At 31.9% G+C, this 19,007-nt stretch overlaps 1 protein-coding gene across 1 annotated transcript in view; it reads left to right on the top strand.

Annotated features, from left to right (window-relative positions):
• Sema1a (semaphorin 1a) overlaps positions 1–19,007 on the top strand; it is a 427,795-nt gene that overhangs the window by 390,120 nt on the left and 18,668 nt on the right. The window contains 7 exon segments of the mRNA XM_070107025.1: positions 2,501–2,583; positions 3,560–3,703; positions 3,972–4,083; positions 6,268–6,410; positions 9,786–9,917; positions 17,716–17,923; positions 18,076–18,322. Coding sequence (XP_069963126.1) covers positions 2,501–2,583; positions 3,560–3,703; positions 3,972–4,083; positions 6,268–6,410; positions 9,786–9,917; positions 17,716–17,923; positions 18,076–18,322 — 1,069 coding nt within the window.

Here is a 19,007-nt window from a genome sequence, read left to right as displayed (position 1 = left end):
AATCGTACAATAACCATTCAAGCCCTCAGATACCGGAAATGTTGATCCAGGGTTTATAGCCGACTTTTCGCCGAAAATATCGGCCATTCAGTGAGCCATATGTATTGTATAACTGAAATTCGTCGAAATTTTTTGTTTTTTTTTGATAATAATACATCTTTGTGTCAATAATGACTTTATACCACATATATCGGCCAATGTGCTAGTCTTTTTCATGGAATTGAGAAATCGTATATTCTAACAACAGTGTCTCTTAGTACCTAAACTGAATAAAATCGGGCGAAAACTTGCCTTAGCTCCCATATAACTGATATTCACGATTTTGTAACGTCTGGCTGACTTTACTCCATATATGTACATACAACATATGTTCATATTTATATATTTATAAAATTGCTGGAAAATAAGTTCCTGAGCAATGTCAAAAATTATTGCAATCAGCTCTGACATAACTATACCCCAATGATTTTTGTATAATTTTTGCGGACGGGAAGTAAAATATAGTAATAAAATTAAGTGAGTCTATGACCTTCAAAATAAGTTAATATGTTACGAAATTTGATTGTAATCCATTTACCATTTCGTCGAACAATGAAATTGAATCTTTGCGCTGCATTTCTTAATATAAAGTTTTGCCAACACCTGGCTCTGATCCTTGCAAATTGCAAGAGTATTAAATGTTCGGTTACAACCGGACTAAGCTCTTTCTTACTTGTTTTTATCAGTTTTTATATACATATATCAAAAGTTCACAAAATACATTTTATATAATACAAATCACAGAGTTTTTTATGCCTCCTTAAAGTAGAGGGTTAGAGGCCTCATCGTCAAGATTTCCCCTTTCCCTCATGGTCATTTTAAAAATAAAATATTGGCACATTCCAAATAAGTAAAAATTTAATTTCTTTCATCAAATAGCGTCGACTCAAAAAAAATCGATTTTTTCTTAAATTTTTTAACCTTTTAAGTTTTTTTTTTTAATATTGCAAACAAAAATTTTTCAGTAATTCAAATAGCGTCGACTCAAAAAAAATCGATTTTTTTACAAATTTTTTCACTTCTTATATTTTTATTTTTTAATATTGCAAACAAAAAGTTTAAAGTTTTTGTTAGTATATATGACAAAAAGATTCATTTAAGAATATTCGCGCTAAATTTCAAGCAAATCGACTGATGAAATCTTGAGCTATCATGACGACCGCATCTAAAAAAATGGTTTTGTGAAAAACGTGCTTAAAGCGGCTTTAACTATAAAAATAACTTGAATTGAAATCATTTTAGGAAGCTATTTTTATCGATAATTAAAAAAAATTCAAATCTCTAGTTTAGAATACCCAGTTCAGACCTTAGGAATTATAACTTCTGCAATTAAGTGGCTAAAATCGGCGTATATCTTAAACTAGTTAGTTAACTATTTTTTGAGAATAAAAAGTGGGTTAGAAATTTACAAAAAAAAAAATTAGGAGTCGTCTTTATCAAAATAGTCAACTTGTTTTTCAACTTAAATTCATACGGCTAAGAATACATTTTACATGACTCCAGCTTCAAAAAGCAATTTTTTTATCTTTCTACTTTTTAAAATTTGTGCGCCTTCTAAATCTAAATTAGACTTGCTAAGTCTCCTATAAGAAAAATGTTCTGTGATTTAATACTCAATCAAGTAGGCATTAAACCGTTTCACATGCAAACATACATTTGTATGTATATACACACACATATCATTTTCTAATTGCATTATTGCTTCAACCTTTTCCATGCCACGTCATTATGTCCATGCCTCTCCCATTGTGTAATGTGCTTATAAAATGAATGAAATAATTTTTTACATTATCACATTCCTAATTACAAGTGCACAAAAGTACGACAATACATTCTATAATTCCCCATTTTTCATCATACACTTTTATTTGGATGACATGCTTTTACAAGCCACTATTGTTTTTGTTGGCATCGTTATCAACAGCAGCGCACAGCAGTGATGTGGTTACTGCATACATGCAAACACACACACACACACAGATATAAACACAACATTGTTATCACCATTGTGCTTTTAAGTGAAAGCCATTGCTTTTGTAGTTGTTGTTGCTGTTGCTGTTCTTGAGTACATATTTTTATACCGTGTCATCTTTTACGAGCACTCGCCACATAACGGCACTACCGACTACTATATAACTAAGCTTACCCGCCATACTTGTTGGTGCTACATACACATATGTGCAATGCGTTTGTATGCATGTGTATGTGGTAGTAAAGATGTCCAGGCAGTACATGGCGCGTTGCCCTGCATTTTAATTACACCACTGAGATAGCAAAACATTGTCGCACCCTCGCTAACAAGCGATAAGTTCAGCCAATCCTTTTATACTTGACTTTTGTAAGGCTTTTCGTTCTATATATAATATATACACACATACATCTATTTAAATGCGTATGACTTTTCTCTTAGTCCTGCCTTACATTTAATCACTTATATAACAATTCATTTGTTTTCTTACAGTTATCGCTTCACACAAATCGCTGTGGATGCGCAGATAAAAACGCCCGGCGGAAAGACCTACGACGTAATATTCATCGGCACAGGTAAGAGAATCAAAGAGAACAAAAAGAAGAGAGAGAGTGTGTGAGTGAGAGATAAAAAAAGAGTGTGATTGCTTGAAATAATGTTGCAAAATTACTTTAATTTTTTAAGTGCTTAGATCAGTTTAGAGCTCTACAAAAACGTCTAGTTTTGACAATTTATTGTGGAGATAATGAAAATGGAATCGAGTTCCGCTCTTTCAGACTTTATTGAACATTTATTTGAGTGAACAAAAAAAATTTATATGTTGACATTTTATCTTCGAATTCAGCTTGGACGGTTTGTTAGGCAGCTACCATATATGATTTTAACAATATATTCGGAGATTCAAGCGTCGCCTTGAACAATAACCTACACCAAATTTCATAAAAATATCTTGTCCAATACGACAGTTTTCCATATAAGAACTTGATTTCGATCTATCAGTTATATGCTATAGTTGTCTTATCTGAAACTTTTATTCGTAGATTTTAGCGCTGCTTTGGAAAAAAATTCATGAGAAATTTCGTACTGATATCTCATGAAATAAAAAAGTTTTTTATACAAGAACTAGATTTTGATCGTTCAGTTTGTATGATAGCTATATGCTAAAGTGGTCCGATATTAGCGGTTCCGACAAATGAGCAGCGTCTTGAGCAGAAAAGGGCGTGTGCACAATTTCAGAGCGATACGACAGACAGGCATAGCTAAATCGTCTCAGCTCGTCACGCTAAGTATACAAGTATATATATATATAACTTATAGGGTTTCCGGCGTTTCCTTCTGGATGTTACTAACACCCTGAAGTGTACTGAAGTTGACTGAAAGAAACCTATTTCACTATGTTATCAATTAAATAATGTTTCTATGATAGTTTTAGCAAAAAAAAAGTATATAAATGTATATTTTTTTAATACACGAATGACCTAACCCTTTAATGAACCTACAGTATGGAAACATAAAAATACCTAAATATATATTATTTTTTCATTCCAATAGATCATGGCAAAATTATTAAGTCCGTTAATGCCGAATCGGCTGATTCGGATGCGAAAGTATCATCAGTGGTGATTGAGGAAATCGATGTGCTGCCAAAGAGTGAACCGATTAGAAACTTGGAAATTGTGCGCACAATGCAGTATGGTAAGTTTGATTAATAAAGAAAAAAAATAAAAAATAAATAAAAACATCTTCATATTCATATACCCATGTATATATGTAAATCAGAGATAAATCTCAGGCATATATTTGACTTAAAGCATATTACAAGTATGCCACAGCATGTCAAGCATTGATTACATTTGTCGTACTACGAAGAGACTCATTAAAAGTTGCCACATTTTGTTTAACTTTTTATTACATTGTTTTTTTTGTTTTTTGTTTGTTCTTCTTTACTTTTTCCATTTCACAGACCAACCAAAGGACGGCAGCTACGATGACGGAAAATTAATCATTGTCACCGATAGCCAAGTGATTGCAATACAATTGCATCGCTGTCACGATGACAAAATCACCAGCTGTAGGTAAGTGTAAAATGATGCTTGCTTTTTGTTGTTTCTTCACAGTTATATACTTAGCACCGAGCGCGCGCGCTATTGTCAGTTACTGCAAAGTCAGTGACACATTGAGTCCGCCAATGGTTAGCCGTTGCATACTTGTTGGCGCGCAGCAGTTAATTCGTTATAAATAAAAGTATACAACTTTACTTGCGAGAAATTTTTTCTCATCGCCGTGATGTAGGCAACCTTTTCTATACATTTTAAGTATTATACAAAATTTTTCAAACGCAACTAAAAGACCTCTTAAAGATGTACCGGAAAATAAATAAACAGCATTTTTCGCGTGCATTTTCGAAAGAGACGGCCGAAAATTTAGTGGGTGTTTTGAACTTTTAGATAAAATTTTATATAAACATTTTTTCTTAAAGATGTATGCTTAAAGTTTATTCTACAATAGTTAAAGAAAGAAATAATTAATTTTGTTATAATTTGGAAGTTGTTTAATTATTTTAAATTTATGAATTTTTGTTATTTGCTTAAAACTTAATATAAACACAGAAAATCTAAGTTAATACATTAGCTGATCTGCTTTAAATACTAGTCAAATTATAAATTTACTTTTGAAGGCCAAATTTGTGCTTAAGAAACTCAAAATCCGTAGTGTATTAACAATAAAACGAGGCTTATATTTAGGCATACTTTAGCCAAGTCACATACCCGGTGACTCCTGTGGTTGTTGCTGTTGCAAGAGCATAAAATATTTTCGAATTTTTTTTTTTGAATACTGTTGACGCGTGGGACATTGGGCAGATTTAGATCCGGCGCTTACTAGTGACTTAGACCTTACTAGCTTGGGAAAAGTTTCAAATTGCATTGTTGTTTGAGCTTTTTTGGAATTTTGTCTATCCTTTCAGCATATTTTAGCTAAATGGCATGTCTAAGCAATAGAAATTATCTGTTAGATAGAATGTTCTAGTGTTAGAAACCCTAATAAACATAAAATGTGGCCTACATTTCGGCATAGTTTAGCCAAGTTACGTACCCACTTACTGGAGTTCAGATTTTTTTGTTATTGTAACAACGTAAACTATTCTCAAAACTGTTTGTTTTATAGAATATTATTGAAATAATATTCTTTCGTTAGATTGCTATGCGAGTCCTTTTTGTTAAAATAAAGCTGATTTTTTTGAAATAGCTTTGCATTGATTATATTGCTAGAGTTTGCCTGGAATTTTGCCTACTTTTGGTCATATATTACCTTCATAATTAGGAAACAAAATCAAGATCATTCATATTTTTTATTTTTTAATTCTAATTTCTTGATAGTTATTTTAAATAAATATAATTCAAATTAGATAATTTTTTTTCTGATAAAAATAAACTACAAGAAAGGCTTCAAATTCGCAGCTTTCAAAATTTTTACAAAAATCAAAAAGGCATTCATATTTCGAAGCTTTTAAAATATAGCCAAAAGTAAAGAAGTGAATTTAAAACTAGCATTATTTCAATTATTTCTCATGTACTCGTACAACAATTTTCAAATTCCAACTTTTGAAATGCATTTTTTGAATTCTAAATTTTAATGAATATTTTTTTTAAATTTTTATTTTTGTTTAATTTTATTTTTTATATAATTTGATATACTTTTTAAAAGTGATAATATTTTGATTTTAAACTCCGCAATTTCAAAACTTTTGAATTTTTTAAAGCTTTTATAATAGCTGTTATATTATATTACTACCAAAACTAAAGCAGTGAATTTGAAACTAGGGCTATTTCAATTATTTCAAATATACAAAAATTTTGAAGTTCAAACTATTGCGATGCTTTTTTTTTTTGAGTTTAATTTAATTTTTTTATACACAATTTTATATGAATTTTTTAGTAAATGAATTTTTTTTGTTCAAAATTTTTATTTAATATTTTTTATATACAATTCTATTATAATTTTTTCTTTTAATAATAAATAGTTCTGATTTCAAAAATGTTTGTTTCCAAATTTTTAATGTTTTGAAAACTTGTACACAATCAGTTTCAACCAAAATCCGAGCAACTTTTCAGCAGCACCCTAATGACTACTGTATATACCTACATATGTATTGCATATGCATATATTTTATTATTTATATTTAAATTTGCCATTGTTCACTATTTTTCTCCACTTCACACTCTCTACGTCGCTCTGCCCTGCCACCTTATCTGCCACAGTGAGTGCGTAGCGCTGCAGGATCCATACTGTGCTTGGGATAAAATTGCTGGAAAATGCCGTTCGCATGGTGCGCCACGTTGGCTAGAGGAGAATTATTTCTATCAGAATGTTGCAACCGGGCAACATGCGGCATGCCCATCAGGTAAGTAATATAGTACAATGTATATTAAAAAGATTTTATAAGTTTGTATTACAAAATACATGTAGGCAGATCTACATAGTTTAACGTAGACTCATATTTATAAACACACACGTGTTCGTAGTTGCCACACATTTGCTTTCGCATATATTTTTCGCTTCACGACAGCAACTCTGTCGGGCATATTTCATGCAGCTGACTGCCCTGAGGTTAAATGAAACTCACATATGTGTATGTGTATACATATTTAATTCGAGAAAATAATCCTATATAAAAGCGAAAAATTCAACAATATTAATTTTTGTTATTCTGTCATTATAATAACGTACATTCCTGGGGTATTGCTCATGTTACTCTCCTGGCAGAGATTTGGCCGTATGCCAGATAATGGCAAATTGCCAAGCTCTGCGCTCAAATTAAATTCCACAGTTGGTGGATTGCGTGTACACGAGAGAAATGAAAAGAAGAAATTTATGAATTTCAGCTGAAAGTATTGAATATAATTGTTATAGTGGTATTGGTGACTTTGTATAGTTTTCAGTTCATCAGTAATTTCATACCTTTAAGTTGGCCATATGTCAATATATTTGAATGAAGCATATCAACATATGGGTATACTCAAAATTTTTCCATGCAAAAAGTAGATGGAGTAGGTAAAAAGTCAGATAACTCAGTCATAAGTTCTCTCCAATAACTTATCAACATTTCACAAGTAATAAAGCCACCTATAACCAAGATTTTGGAACAAAAAAGTACAAAGCATTGACTCTTACACCGCTACAACTTTTATTATGTATTTGGCTGATATTGCATGTAAGCCTTGGTTAGATTAGCTTAGGTTAAGTTAAAATACCGATATTACGAGAGGATCTCGCTAAGACAGCTTATAACGCCCGTCTGCTGATGTACCTTGCACTCCTATATAGTTGATCATAGAGCTCGTCTTAAATCGACAAAGCGCCTTGAGGCTATTACAAATTTGTTAAGACGGCTTCTGGTTCGCCAAGAATATTTCCACCTCACCTTCTTCCATACAGCTTTGACAACTTGCTTCAGACAAAATTTTTAGCTTTACCGCATAAATGCCTATGGGACAATGTCTATTAAGAACTTCTACGATTGTGGCAAAATGAACTTTGCTAAAGTCAGATGGTTCAGAAAAGATCTCCACTAGGATCTCGCAGTCGCACAGAAGTCGGACGTCAACCAACGCCTGCTAAGCGCATGCGATGTCAACAAGCCATATTTAGTCTGATTTTCTAAAAAACTATTCTTCAGTTTACCACTATCGAAGACCCTATAAAGTATATATACTATATACACGATCAGCGTCACGAGCTGATTCAATTTAGCCATGTCCGTCGTGTGTATATCTATATACATATATGCAAAGTAATCTCTCAGTTTTTGAGATATCGGTCTGAAATTTCGCACACGTTCTTTTCCCCTCAAGAAGCTCCTAATTTGTTGGCAGAACCGATATCGGACCACTATAACATATAGCTGCCATACAAAGTGACATCAAAATCGAGTACTCTTGTAGAAAACTTTTTTATTTGATATGATATCTTTACCAAATTTAGCATAGATTATTTTTCAAGACAACGCTACAATCGCCAAATGAATTGCACAGATCGAACCAATATAGCATATACTTGTAGCTGTCATTCGAACTGATCGATCAAATCATGTGTAAGGTCTTTTTGTAAACTGTTATAAGAAATGCATCTGTAAAGGGTGGTATAGCTTGTTCTAAGAAACTTTTCTTCGGAGAAAACTCTGATCGGGTTTACAACTACTACTATAGGCAACCGCCAAAACCGGTTTCTCAATTCATACCTATTGTAGTCTCTATCAACCCACTCAACTGGAGTAATCACTCTCTTGAGCAATGACTGTTTCGGTGTCATCAAAAACTCTCGATACCACACCAATTTATCTTTAGTTCGCAGAAGTCTCTTCTCAGGTTTTATCAGCTCACTTTTTTCATCATTTCTGAAGAAATAGTACTTGATTAAAATTTAAATATTCCTTTAAAAATAATTACAGTTTCCTTTGCAAGTTTAGTTTCAACTGCTTCGAAGGATTTCTTTTTATACTCTTAATCAACCCGTAGCACGTTTTTTTTTAGACGATTGTGTTTTGAAAAAAACAACATAATCGACAGCAGAAGCACCTCTCGTGTAAGATTTCTCCACATTCATTTTTCAAAAAAATGTGTAAAGTATATAAATAAACTGTGACGGCACGTCATTGACATTAACGTTGATCAAGCAGTAACCTTTCTAGAATACAAGGAGTTTGGCGGACCTCTTCAGTATCGTTATCACTCCATAGACGGACACTATGCGTAAATAATCTATAACAAAAATAGCCAACACTATTGTTTACAATGAGAGCTACACTTCGGTTTTTATCTTTTAACTGACAAACAGTGACCGTAAAATAATATATATTAATTAGTAACAAAATTTAGCAGAAAGGCTTTTTGGTTAAAATACAACCTGACTGTCTTTGTTTTCAATACCGCTGGCCGCTTTTAACTTTAGCTGATTCTTAGTTGACTCCATTTATTATTATTTTCTATCAGTACATTTCTTACTACTCCTAGTATTGGCAGACGTTCGCTAAAATTCTATAAATAGAAGCTGTCTTCGATTCGCCATTTCACTGCTCTCTATCTTTCCACCATGCGCTTATGCCAAAAAATGTAAAACATTGTTAGCGCAAGGTGCTACCTGCTTATTCGGATGTCTGGTTTTATTGGTTCCATACGCCGCTCGGCAACGCTTGGTGAATCAAAAATAGCTGGAGAAGTTCTGGTCTTCACTCTCTTGAGTCTCTAATCATTTTTTCAAGTTTCACTACTTCAATTAAAATTGAAGCATATTATTGGTATCAATGTTTCCCAGGCACATTATTATCCTTCTATAGCTAGATCAATACCTACTATAATAATATAATATGTGAATAGTTAACCTCTATTTGAAATATATATGCAAAAGCATTTGAGTATCTACAAAAAAAAAAACCCTTATATATATGTACCGTTAAGTATTTTAAATTTTTATTTAAACATTTATCAACGTATATATTGTATATAAAAAATAAACCGCCCAACAAAACAAAACAAGTTTCCAAGACAATAACGGTTTTTATTTTCTCTTTATTTTCGTATCCATCATTTGTAATCATTTCATTTATGCATTTTCATTTTCATCACACATTCTACTTTCGTTTCTTTTTGTATCACCATCAAAATAACAACACTAAATTATTGCATATTTAATACATACAAACATCACGCCATCCTGCCACTCTTGCACTCTATCATTGCACCGCCTCTATTCTCAGCATACACTCCATTCACATTTGCAGGTAAAATCAATTCCAAGGATGCGAATGTCGGCGAACAGAAAGGCTATCGTGACGATATGGATTTGTTGGATTCACGGCGCCAAGGCAAGGATCAGGAGATCATCAATATTATGGGTGATAAAAATTTCGAAGGTAAGATTAAAGCAAGCTCCTTCTACTCTCTCTATTCTTGCTCAAATTTATTGCGCAACGTATAGTATAATAATAATAAAAACTAGTCCCAAACTCCAGTCCAATCCTTTTTTGTACATATGTAAAACAAAAAACATTTATGTATAGTGGTGTTGCAAGTACATAACTTTCTATGTGTTAGTAAACGCTTTTTAAACATGATGTTGCATTATTTATTTATGTGCGTATGGGGTGGTCCAAATATTTGCTATTCTTTTATTTGTTTAATATTTTTACTCTGTTTGTGGAGTTGTGCAGATCAAGTCGGACATGTGGTTTGTCAAATATCTTTTTTCTTTACAAAATTTAAAAAAAGAAACAAGTTTTGAAAAGTGTATTTAGATTTAAAAGAAATAATTCTAAAACAATCACATCAAAAAGGCATACATTACGTTTAAATAACTTTCATAAAGAATTGAACCACTGGAAGTGGTCTTCTGAAGCCCATATAGGTATGACAAAAAACCTGGCAAGGCTTCATACTATACCATATATGTATGGTACACTTTCTTAATACTTAATTTCAAATCCAAAACGCTTTCTTTGTAAATAGCGAGGCATTATTCATTAGCTTGAAGTAATCCATTGTTGAATGTTCCGAAACACGAAAAAAAACTTTTAAAATTAAAAAGTATTTTCGAATTCTAGTTACAAAGCCTAACAGCGATAATTCATTTAGGAAAATCTAGAGCAATTTTTTAAAATAAATCATGTGGGGCACCCAAAGTTGCAAAATTTTTAGCAGCTTTAAACTTTCCTCCCTTTTGTATGAAATGATACGGCATCTTCAAGGATTGTTAGGCCTTTTTTAATATTGTTCGAGGAAATCTAAACGTTTCACTTTAACTGCTATCAAAGTTATACTTATCGGTTCATATTTTTTTAAGTTATGAGGTAAATGTAACTTACAGTGCGTTAAAAAAAACGTTTTTCTTTGCGGAAAACTGTTTTTTATTTTTTGCAAATTCACATATATTATATTTAATAGCGATCACTGACGCGTACAATTCGGTCAATCTTTTTTTGTCATTATACATACTTAATATGTCACGTTGTGCCGTGATATAAGAAAAATGAGTGCTCAGTATAAGAAATGCTTTGAAGCAGACTATTTAACGAAGCATCCTAACGGTCACACATGGACTGTTTAAAAAAATCGCAAAGTATTTAAATACCAGTTGTATATGTGTGTAGAGATAGTCTGACCATAAAGCAGAAATTGGAAACGTAGCTGGCAAGCCAGAAAGAGAGGAATCGCGTAACATCTAAAAATATGGACAAAACTAGTGTTCTTCGTCTTGCGAAACAACCATTGCTCAGTCTAAGATATCACTCTAAATACAAAACGGGACAGACTTCAAAGATCTGGCATACGTCAGCTACAACAAAGCAATGTATTTTCTATACTTACAAAATGTTTGCCAATAAATGCTACCTACACTTTGGAAAATGAAAACGTTATTTTTTGAACGCACTGTAAATGGTGCAGTAGCTTGCAGTGCAAAATAATTTGCGCACTTTTCTAACTTTCTTTTCCTTTTATCATACACAAAAATCATGCTTATCGCGCTAACAAAGCTAGCATTCAAATCGACGGAAATTTATATTTTGTCAAATAAAAAACTTCCGAAATATATGCATATTTTGGGATAGCCGAAGTCAAACCCTTTTCAACGCTATCAAAATCATCCTAATCCGTTGATATTTGTGGAATTTTTTGCGTTTTTTTGGTTCGCCTGTTTTTGGGCACACCCTTAATGCACGATTATGGTCGCCTGATAGCCCGACTCAAATTTTTCTTCAAAAATGCAGTATTTAAATTTTAGTAACGCCTGATAGCATGCTACGAGCACGAAATGATCAATAGCAGGTGTTAAATGCAGATTAGTGATGCCAAACAAAAACTCAGTATAACTTCTCTAAAACTGAATCGATTTTAATGATATTGATATCAGTTTAAAGGTAATCCCTTAGCGCTAATAACCCTGCACCAGCATAGTACTTTTCACGCAGAAGCTTTTTTAGCTCTCAAAAAATCTGAAAGTAAGCATTAACTGACTGACTAACTGAGGTACAGTTTTTATTTAAAAATTTTCGAAACACGACAGAAACTATTTATAAAAAATTTTATTAAAAAAAAAATAAAAATATTTATAAAATAAAATCTAATTGGTACCATATGAAATGTTTAGTATTTCTCCCAATGAAGTAATAAGTTAAAGATATTAACAGGCTGCAAGGCATTTTAAGTTAAGTAAATCTTATACGGTAATATTTTTTTTTTTTTTAATTTAAGAAATTTGTTATACACATTGTTATACACATTTGGCCAAAATAAAATTTTTTTGATAATTTTCAAATTAATTAATTAGTAATTAAATTCATAATTAAAATTTAGATTCTTGAATTATTTCATTACATTTTTTTTATTTTCTAAATTTTAATAAAAACACATATAAAATGCTATTTGGACCACCTGTTTATGGCATCAACAACTAAACGCTCATTTGTGCGGTTAATGATGACAGTGACACAGCTTGTCCGGATTTATGGCACTTTCGCATTTTCTTTGCTATCATTTTATATTAATGCATGTTGTTGTTTTTATTGCTATTGTAGTGATACTACTGAAAACTCGTTTACTCCTTGCGCACTTCTTGAGCGTGTGCAATTTTTAACGTTTGTTACTCGCACACTTTTCTCTACCACCTGCATATACGGGCACACATATGCACATACATATGTATTAGTATAACTGTACTGTCGCATGCTTGACTAACACCCATAAATTTGTTGTTGTTGGCGTCTTATGTTGTATTGTTTCTGATTTACGTATTTTATTACACTAAGCAGTGGTTGTTTATAAATGCTTGTATTTATATGTGTATGTGTGTGTGTGTGTTGTTGTTATTCATAGCTGTTGTTCTTAAAATGGCTGCAACACACGTCTTGACAGCTTGTCTGCTTGCTGTAACTTTTACGTGCATATTTGCCTTTGTTAGTGTTTATAGCAATATATTTTCGTATTTTTCTTGTAATAATATGACTAAGCCACTTTCGTTTATTTGCATGCGTGTGTGTGTGTGTGTGTTTGACTGTTTCGCATACGCTGCGCTTTGTTGCTTCTTAGCTTTTCGTTATACTTTATCATATTATTATTGTTGATATTTATTTGCCATTTTAGACATTTGCAGTTGCATTGATTGCTTTCAGTTCATATGCTCAATCAAAATTACTGTCAGCATATAGTTACAGTTATGTTGATTTGTTATGTTATATAATATATGGGATTACGTACATGTTATAATAAAGCTGTTATTGTTATTATTTTGTGGTTTCGAATTTATTTGCGATTTTATTTGATTAATTTTATATTATTCAGCTGATTTTATAAACTTATAAAGGCTTAAGATGGAATCTTATACACATAGTAATACATATTGAGTTTAAACTACATACTTGTATATTCCTGCGGTTTTTTTATACAACTTTAATTAAAAAAAAAAAAAAAACAAAAAAAAAACAATAGCATTATTAAAAAATAAAATAAACATATTTCTTATCAAAACTATAACACTCCGATCTGTCTGACAACTTGTGTATTCCATCCTAACAAAACTGCGCTGGGAATAAATCAAGCTCATTTTTGCTACCCTATTATGATGTGTACCGCATTCCAATGAGTGCCGTCTGTGTCGAATGTAACAAATGGTAGTCAGAAGAGGCAAGGTCTAGCGGCAAGTTGGTTGAAGCAAAACTTCCCAGCCGCTTTCCAAATAGTTTTAAACCGCGCTTGCAACATGAGGCCAAGCGTTGTCATGATGGAAAACTATTATCTTTTGTCTAGACACAAATTACGAGCGTTTTTCGACAATCTTCCGCTTCAGTTTGATAAGTTGTGGTCCATAGCGTTTCCATAAATGGTTTCAACCGGTTTTAAAAACTTTTAATACAGCGCGCACTTCCGATTCCACCAGTTACAGAGCATTACCTTGGCGTCATGCATAATTGGCTTTGCCGTTGATTTCGCTGGTTGGCCAGATTGCGCATTTGATTTTTTGCGTTTAAGGTTATCGTAATGATTCGTTTTCATCACCAGTACAAAAATATTCGATCTAAAAATATCGATTATAAAATTCACTGTACTGAACCCAACAGTGAACTTATAGGTAGAAGAGCACGTACTTGGAAAAAATATATATTTTCTGCCGTACGAAATATCAATATGAATACTAATCAAACAATAACCAATTTTTAAGGATAACGAACGTTTATACAATTTAGAAGCTTTGAGGATTATTTTATTTAAAAACATCGGTAAGTGTAAGAATATTAAGGTTATATCCAAGTTAATAAAAAGATAAATATCCCGATCGATGCGTAAATGGAAAATTGTTGAGCAATTTTTACTTTAAAACACGCTACTTATTTAGTTATGATCACCTGGTAAAATAGTAGAATTTTCTAGGAAAAAAATAGAATTTAATTTAATAAAACAAACACATAATGTTTAACAAAGAAATGTGCTGCTCCGATAAATCCATGATACGTTGGCTAAAACTAAGCTGATTTCTATGATAATTATAAAAGTTCAACACTCTATCCTTAGGTATTGCTTCTTTTGTCAAATAGTGTACATAGCTGCAGTATATCCATTTATATCAGATTTTAAATAGTTGGTAAGTATTAACAGTCTTCGCTATAAAAGTTTGTTGTTAGTTTTTTTTTCGAATAACTTAAGTCATACCCTTTCCATTGATACCAAAATCATAGCAATCGGTCCACAATTTTGGAAGTTATGAGGTCTTTTCTTTTGCCTGTTCTCGATAACACCCTTACTACACGATTATGGGCGCCTGGTAGATTGGCTGAAATTTCCTCCAAAAATGAAGCACACTGATTTTAGTGACGCCTGAAAGCATGCTACGCGCACTGACCTAGAAAATGTGCCGGATACAGATTGAGATGAGATCCGAAAACTCGATATGACTTCGCCAAAACTGAACCGATTTAAATGATAATAGTATCAATTTAAAGCTAATCGCTGGACGCTGCTATTGTATTGCTTAAACTTTCGCTAACTTTTATACATATATAATATTTTTCACACAGAAGCTGTTTTAGCTGTTTAGTGCGTTGAAAGTGTATAAATAACTTGAACAAATATAGAACATAGCACAATTTTTAATGGTCTGTGATTGCTACGAATTATGCCCATAAATCAATGATCAAAATATCTAACCTACAGTCACCATAATGCTTAAATCGACTGGAATTTATGTGAAAAGAAGCACTTTCTGTATGTTTTGTTAATAGCTTCGCCATTTTCATGACCTTAATACCTTTACTTATACTTTTTGATGGTCTAAGTCCTGACCTTTCCATTGATACCCAAATCATCCTGTTCGGTCTATATTTGTGGAAGTTATGAGGTTTCTCCGTGTGTCAGTTCCCGGCAACACGCTTACTACATGATTATGGGCGCCTGGTAGTTTGGCCGAATTTCCCATCAAAATGCAGCACATTGCTTTAGTGACGCCTGAAAGCATGCTACATTAACTAGTCTTGTAAATGTGCTGCATGCGGAATAGTGATGTCGTCAAGACAATCCTTATAGCTTCGTCGAAGCTCAACCGATTTTAATGATATTGGTATCAAATTAAAGGAAATCACTTGGCGTTTATTTACTGGCAATAACATTTGCGCTGGTCCTTACACATAACTGGCATTTTTCACGCATAAGCCTTATCAGCCTTCAAAAACAATGAAGGCGCAGCACTAATTTTACAAATATTGACTCATAACATATTTTTAAAAGTCTGTGATAGCCCCGAATCATGCTTTTACATTTAGCAACAAAATACCTAAGCCCATAACTACCATAACGCTTAAATCGATTGAAATATATAAAATCGAAGCATTTTTGTTTTTATTTTAGTAAAAACCACGCCCCTTTTACTATATTAGTACCCTTCATCCTATTTTGCGGCAGCTCAAAACATTACCTTTTCAAGAATACCAAAATCATCCTAATCGATCCACAATTGTATAAGTTATAAGGTTTTTTCGTTTGCCAGTTCCCGAAAACACCCTTACTGCACGATTATGGGCGCCTGGTAGTTTGGCCGAAATTTCCTTCAAAAATGCAGCACATTGCTTTAATGACGCCTGAAAGCATGCTACGCCCAATGACCAAGAAAATATGTCGCATGCGAATTGGTAATGTCGTCAGGAAAATTGTTATTACTTTGCCAAAATTATACCGATTTTAATGATATTGATATCAAATTAAAGATAATCGTATGGTGCTGCTGACTGCGGTGCTGCTTATCGTGATAAAATATTTTTTATGTGATTTTCAGGGAAAGAATATAGAGAACGCTTCAATAACACATTCATTTAGTTTTTAATGCGATTTTTTTCGTCAATTAAATATGTTTAGGTTTTATTATATATACAGTAAGCAATTAGTTTTCATTCATGGAGTTCTGAACCGAATTTTGTTTAGTGCATACCTCTGCAAATAAAGAATTGACTTTTATTGTGAATGCCTTTTTTTATTATTATTTTCTTTTAAATGTTTGTTTATGATAGATATATATATATATCTATTCTTGTATGTATGCAAAAATATTGCATGTTTTTAATACATTATAAAAACTAAACAGAATGCTATACATGTTTATCTTAAAAATTAACTCTTATATTTCTACTAATATGATTAATAACACTTAAAAATAATGTAAGTTAATTTTTCCAAAATTATTTCTTTTTTTCCTAGAAAATTGCACACACATATAAATACCCTTATTCAAATAAATTAATAATAATTTTCAACATATGAATAAAATTTTTATTGATTTATTACAAAAAATTTTTTGTAGCTAAGCATTAGCGTTACAACCTTTACATATGTACCCTCCCAACCATTAAATATTTCTTTGATATAACCAATTGCACTTACACACACATACTTTACCCGTTTGCAACGCAAAATATTAACGTTCAACTTTATTCTCTTCCTTTTTTCTTTTCTTTTTTCTTATCAATTATCAACCAAAACCAAACAAATAAATTAATAAATATATTATATCTTGGCGTTTATCATAATCCACCTCAATGTTATATATTTATGATGTCGTGTGTAACCTAAATAAAAATTAACGTTGTTGTTGGTTGCTGTTGCTGTTGCTGTTACATACATACAATGTTGCTCTTTCATATTGGTGTTGGTGTATTGGTATTCTTTTGGTTTTTGTGCGCTCAACACAACATAAATAAACAACAACAACAAAACATGCGTTGCTGAAACGATCGAACACAATAAAAATATTTACTGCAAATGCGACAAAAAATTTAATAAATAACATTTTTTTAAATTATAAAAAATTAAAAATATTTTTCAAAAATATAAAATAATACTTGAAAATATTTTTTAAAATTGAAAAAAAAATTATTTTTAAAAATAAAAAATATAACAAAAACAAATTTTCGAAACAAAAAAAATTCAAAATATTTATTGAAAACAAAAAATTATTTAAAAAAAATTTCAAAATATAAAATCCAATTCAAAAAAATTTTTACAAATATAAAAAACTTCAAAATAATTTTTAAAAAATTGTTTAAAATATGAAAACCCTTTACAAATTAAAAAAAAAATATCAAAATAAATATAAAAAATTAAATATTTATAAAAATATGCCTATAATCAACTTTATCCCCACGCAATGCATTTTGCCATATTCAACTACTAAAAAAGGTCCACAAATTTCAGCAGATATTATCAATGCGCAGTATACCGTCGAAACGCTCGTTATGGCCGTCTTAGCTGGTTCAATTTTCTCCCTATTAGTGGGCTTCTTTACAGGCTACTTCTGTGGCCGACGCTGTCACAAGGATGAGGACGACAATTTGCCATATCCCGATACGGAGTATGAGTACTTTGAGCAGCGTCAAAATGTCAATCGGTAAATATTATATAACGGCCTTTTATACACAGATACACATAACTACATTTAGTATACTATATGCAAAGATTTAAAAAAATTTTTCTGTCTCTTATAAGCCAAAACTTGCCACAAACTACTCATAACCACCTCAAAATTCCGCTTCCACACAGCATACAAGCCGAGCCCAAGCTTCTACCTCAAGTGGAGGAGGTGACGTACGCCGAACCGGTGCTCTTGCCACAGCCACCACCACAAAATAAAATGCAGCATTCACCAAAGAGCACGCTACGCAAGCCCATGCATCATCATGGACCCAACTCCGAAACGCTCTTCCAATTCCAGCCCGATGGCTATAATACACAACAGACATATCGCGGTCGCGACAATTTCGGCACACTGCGATCGCATCAGGTGATGGTAAGTATGAAGCTAGCGAAATGAAAATGATTTAAAATAACAATTTAGTTAGTGAAATAGAAAAAATTGAAAAAATACAGTGGAGGACTTAAATTGAGTGCAATAATTCTATATAATTTTTTTGATCAGAAAACTTGAAATTTTTGGTACATTTTAATTCAAAAGGGCATTTAGGACCAACTAGTAATCCTAAGCGTGGCATAAACGACGTTATTTGTAATTTTAGATCCCGTTAAGCCAGAAAAATATGCACGCAGGGTTGATATTCCTCTTCTCAAGTCGTTGAATAATGTATGAACTCAGTAGCTTCGACAATTATTGTAAAAAAATTGTTTTAAGAAAATTTCATTTTAGTTTAAAACCAAAAACTTATTTTAATAGTATTCATATAAAATATTATCCACTGCCTGCATGAGTATAGATTAGACCAAACCTTAAACACAGCAAGCAGAATTATATCCATTCTAATGTCCACCACTGTACGCTTCTAGATTAGGATGATCGTTAAATATAGCAATAAAAATATTACAACCGATTTCATAAATTTCAATAAATATTTCGATAATACAAACGTCGAGTTACCGCATTTAAATTTTAAATCAGTTTGAGGACTATTAAAATATAGGGTTGCAGCTTCAGAAGCAACATTTTCATGAAATTCAAAAAACAAAAATTTGTACTAATA

Source organism: Bactrocera oleae, chromosome 3 (genome assembly GCF_042242935.1).
Source record: "Bactrocera oleae isolate idBacOlea1 chromosome 3, idBacOlea1, whole genome shotgun sequence".
NCBI lineage: Eukaryota > Metazoa > Arthropoda > Insecta > Diptera > Tephritidae > Bactrocera > Bactrocera oleae.
The sequence above is the reverse complement of the archived record's forward strand: the minus strand, read 5'-3'. Positions and strand labels throughout refer to the sequence as shown.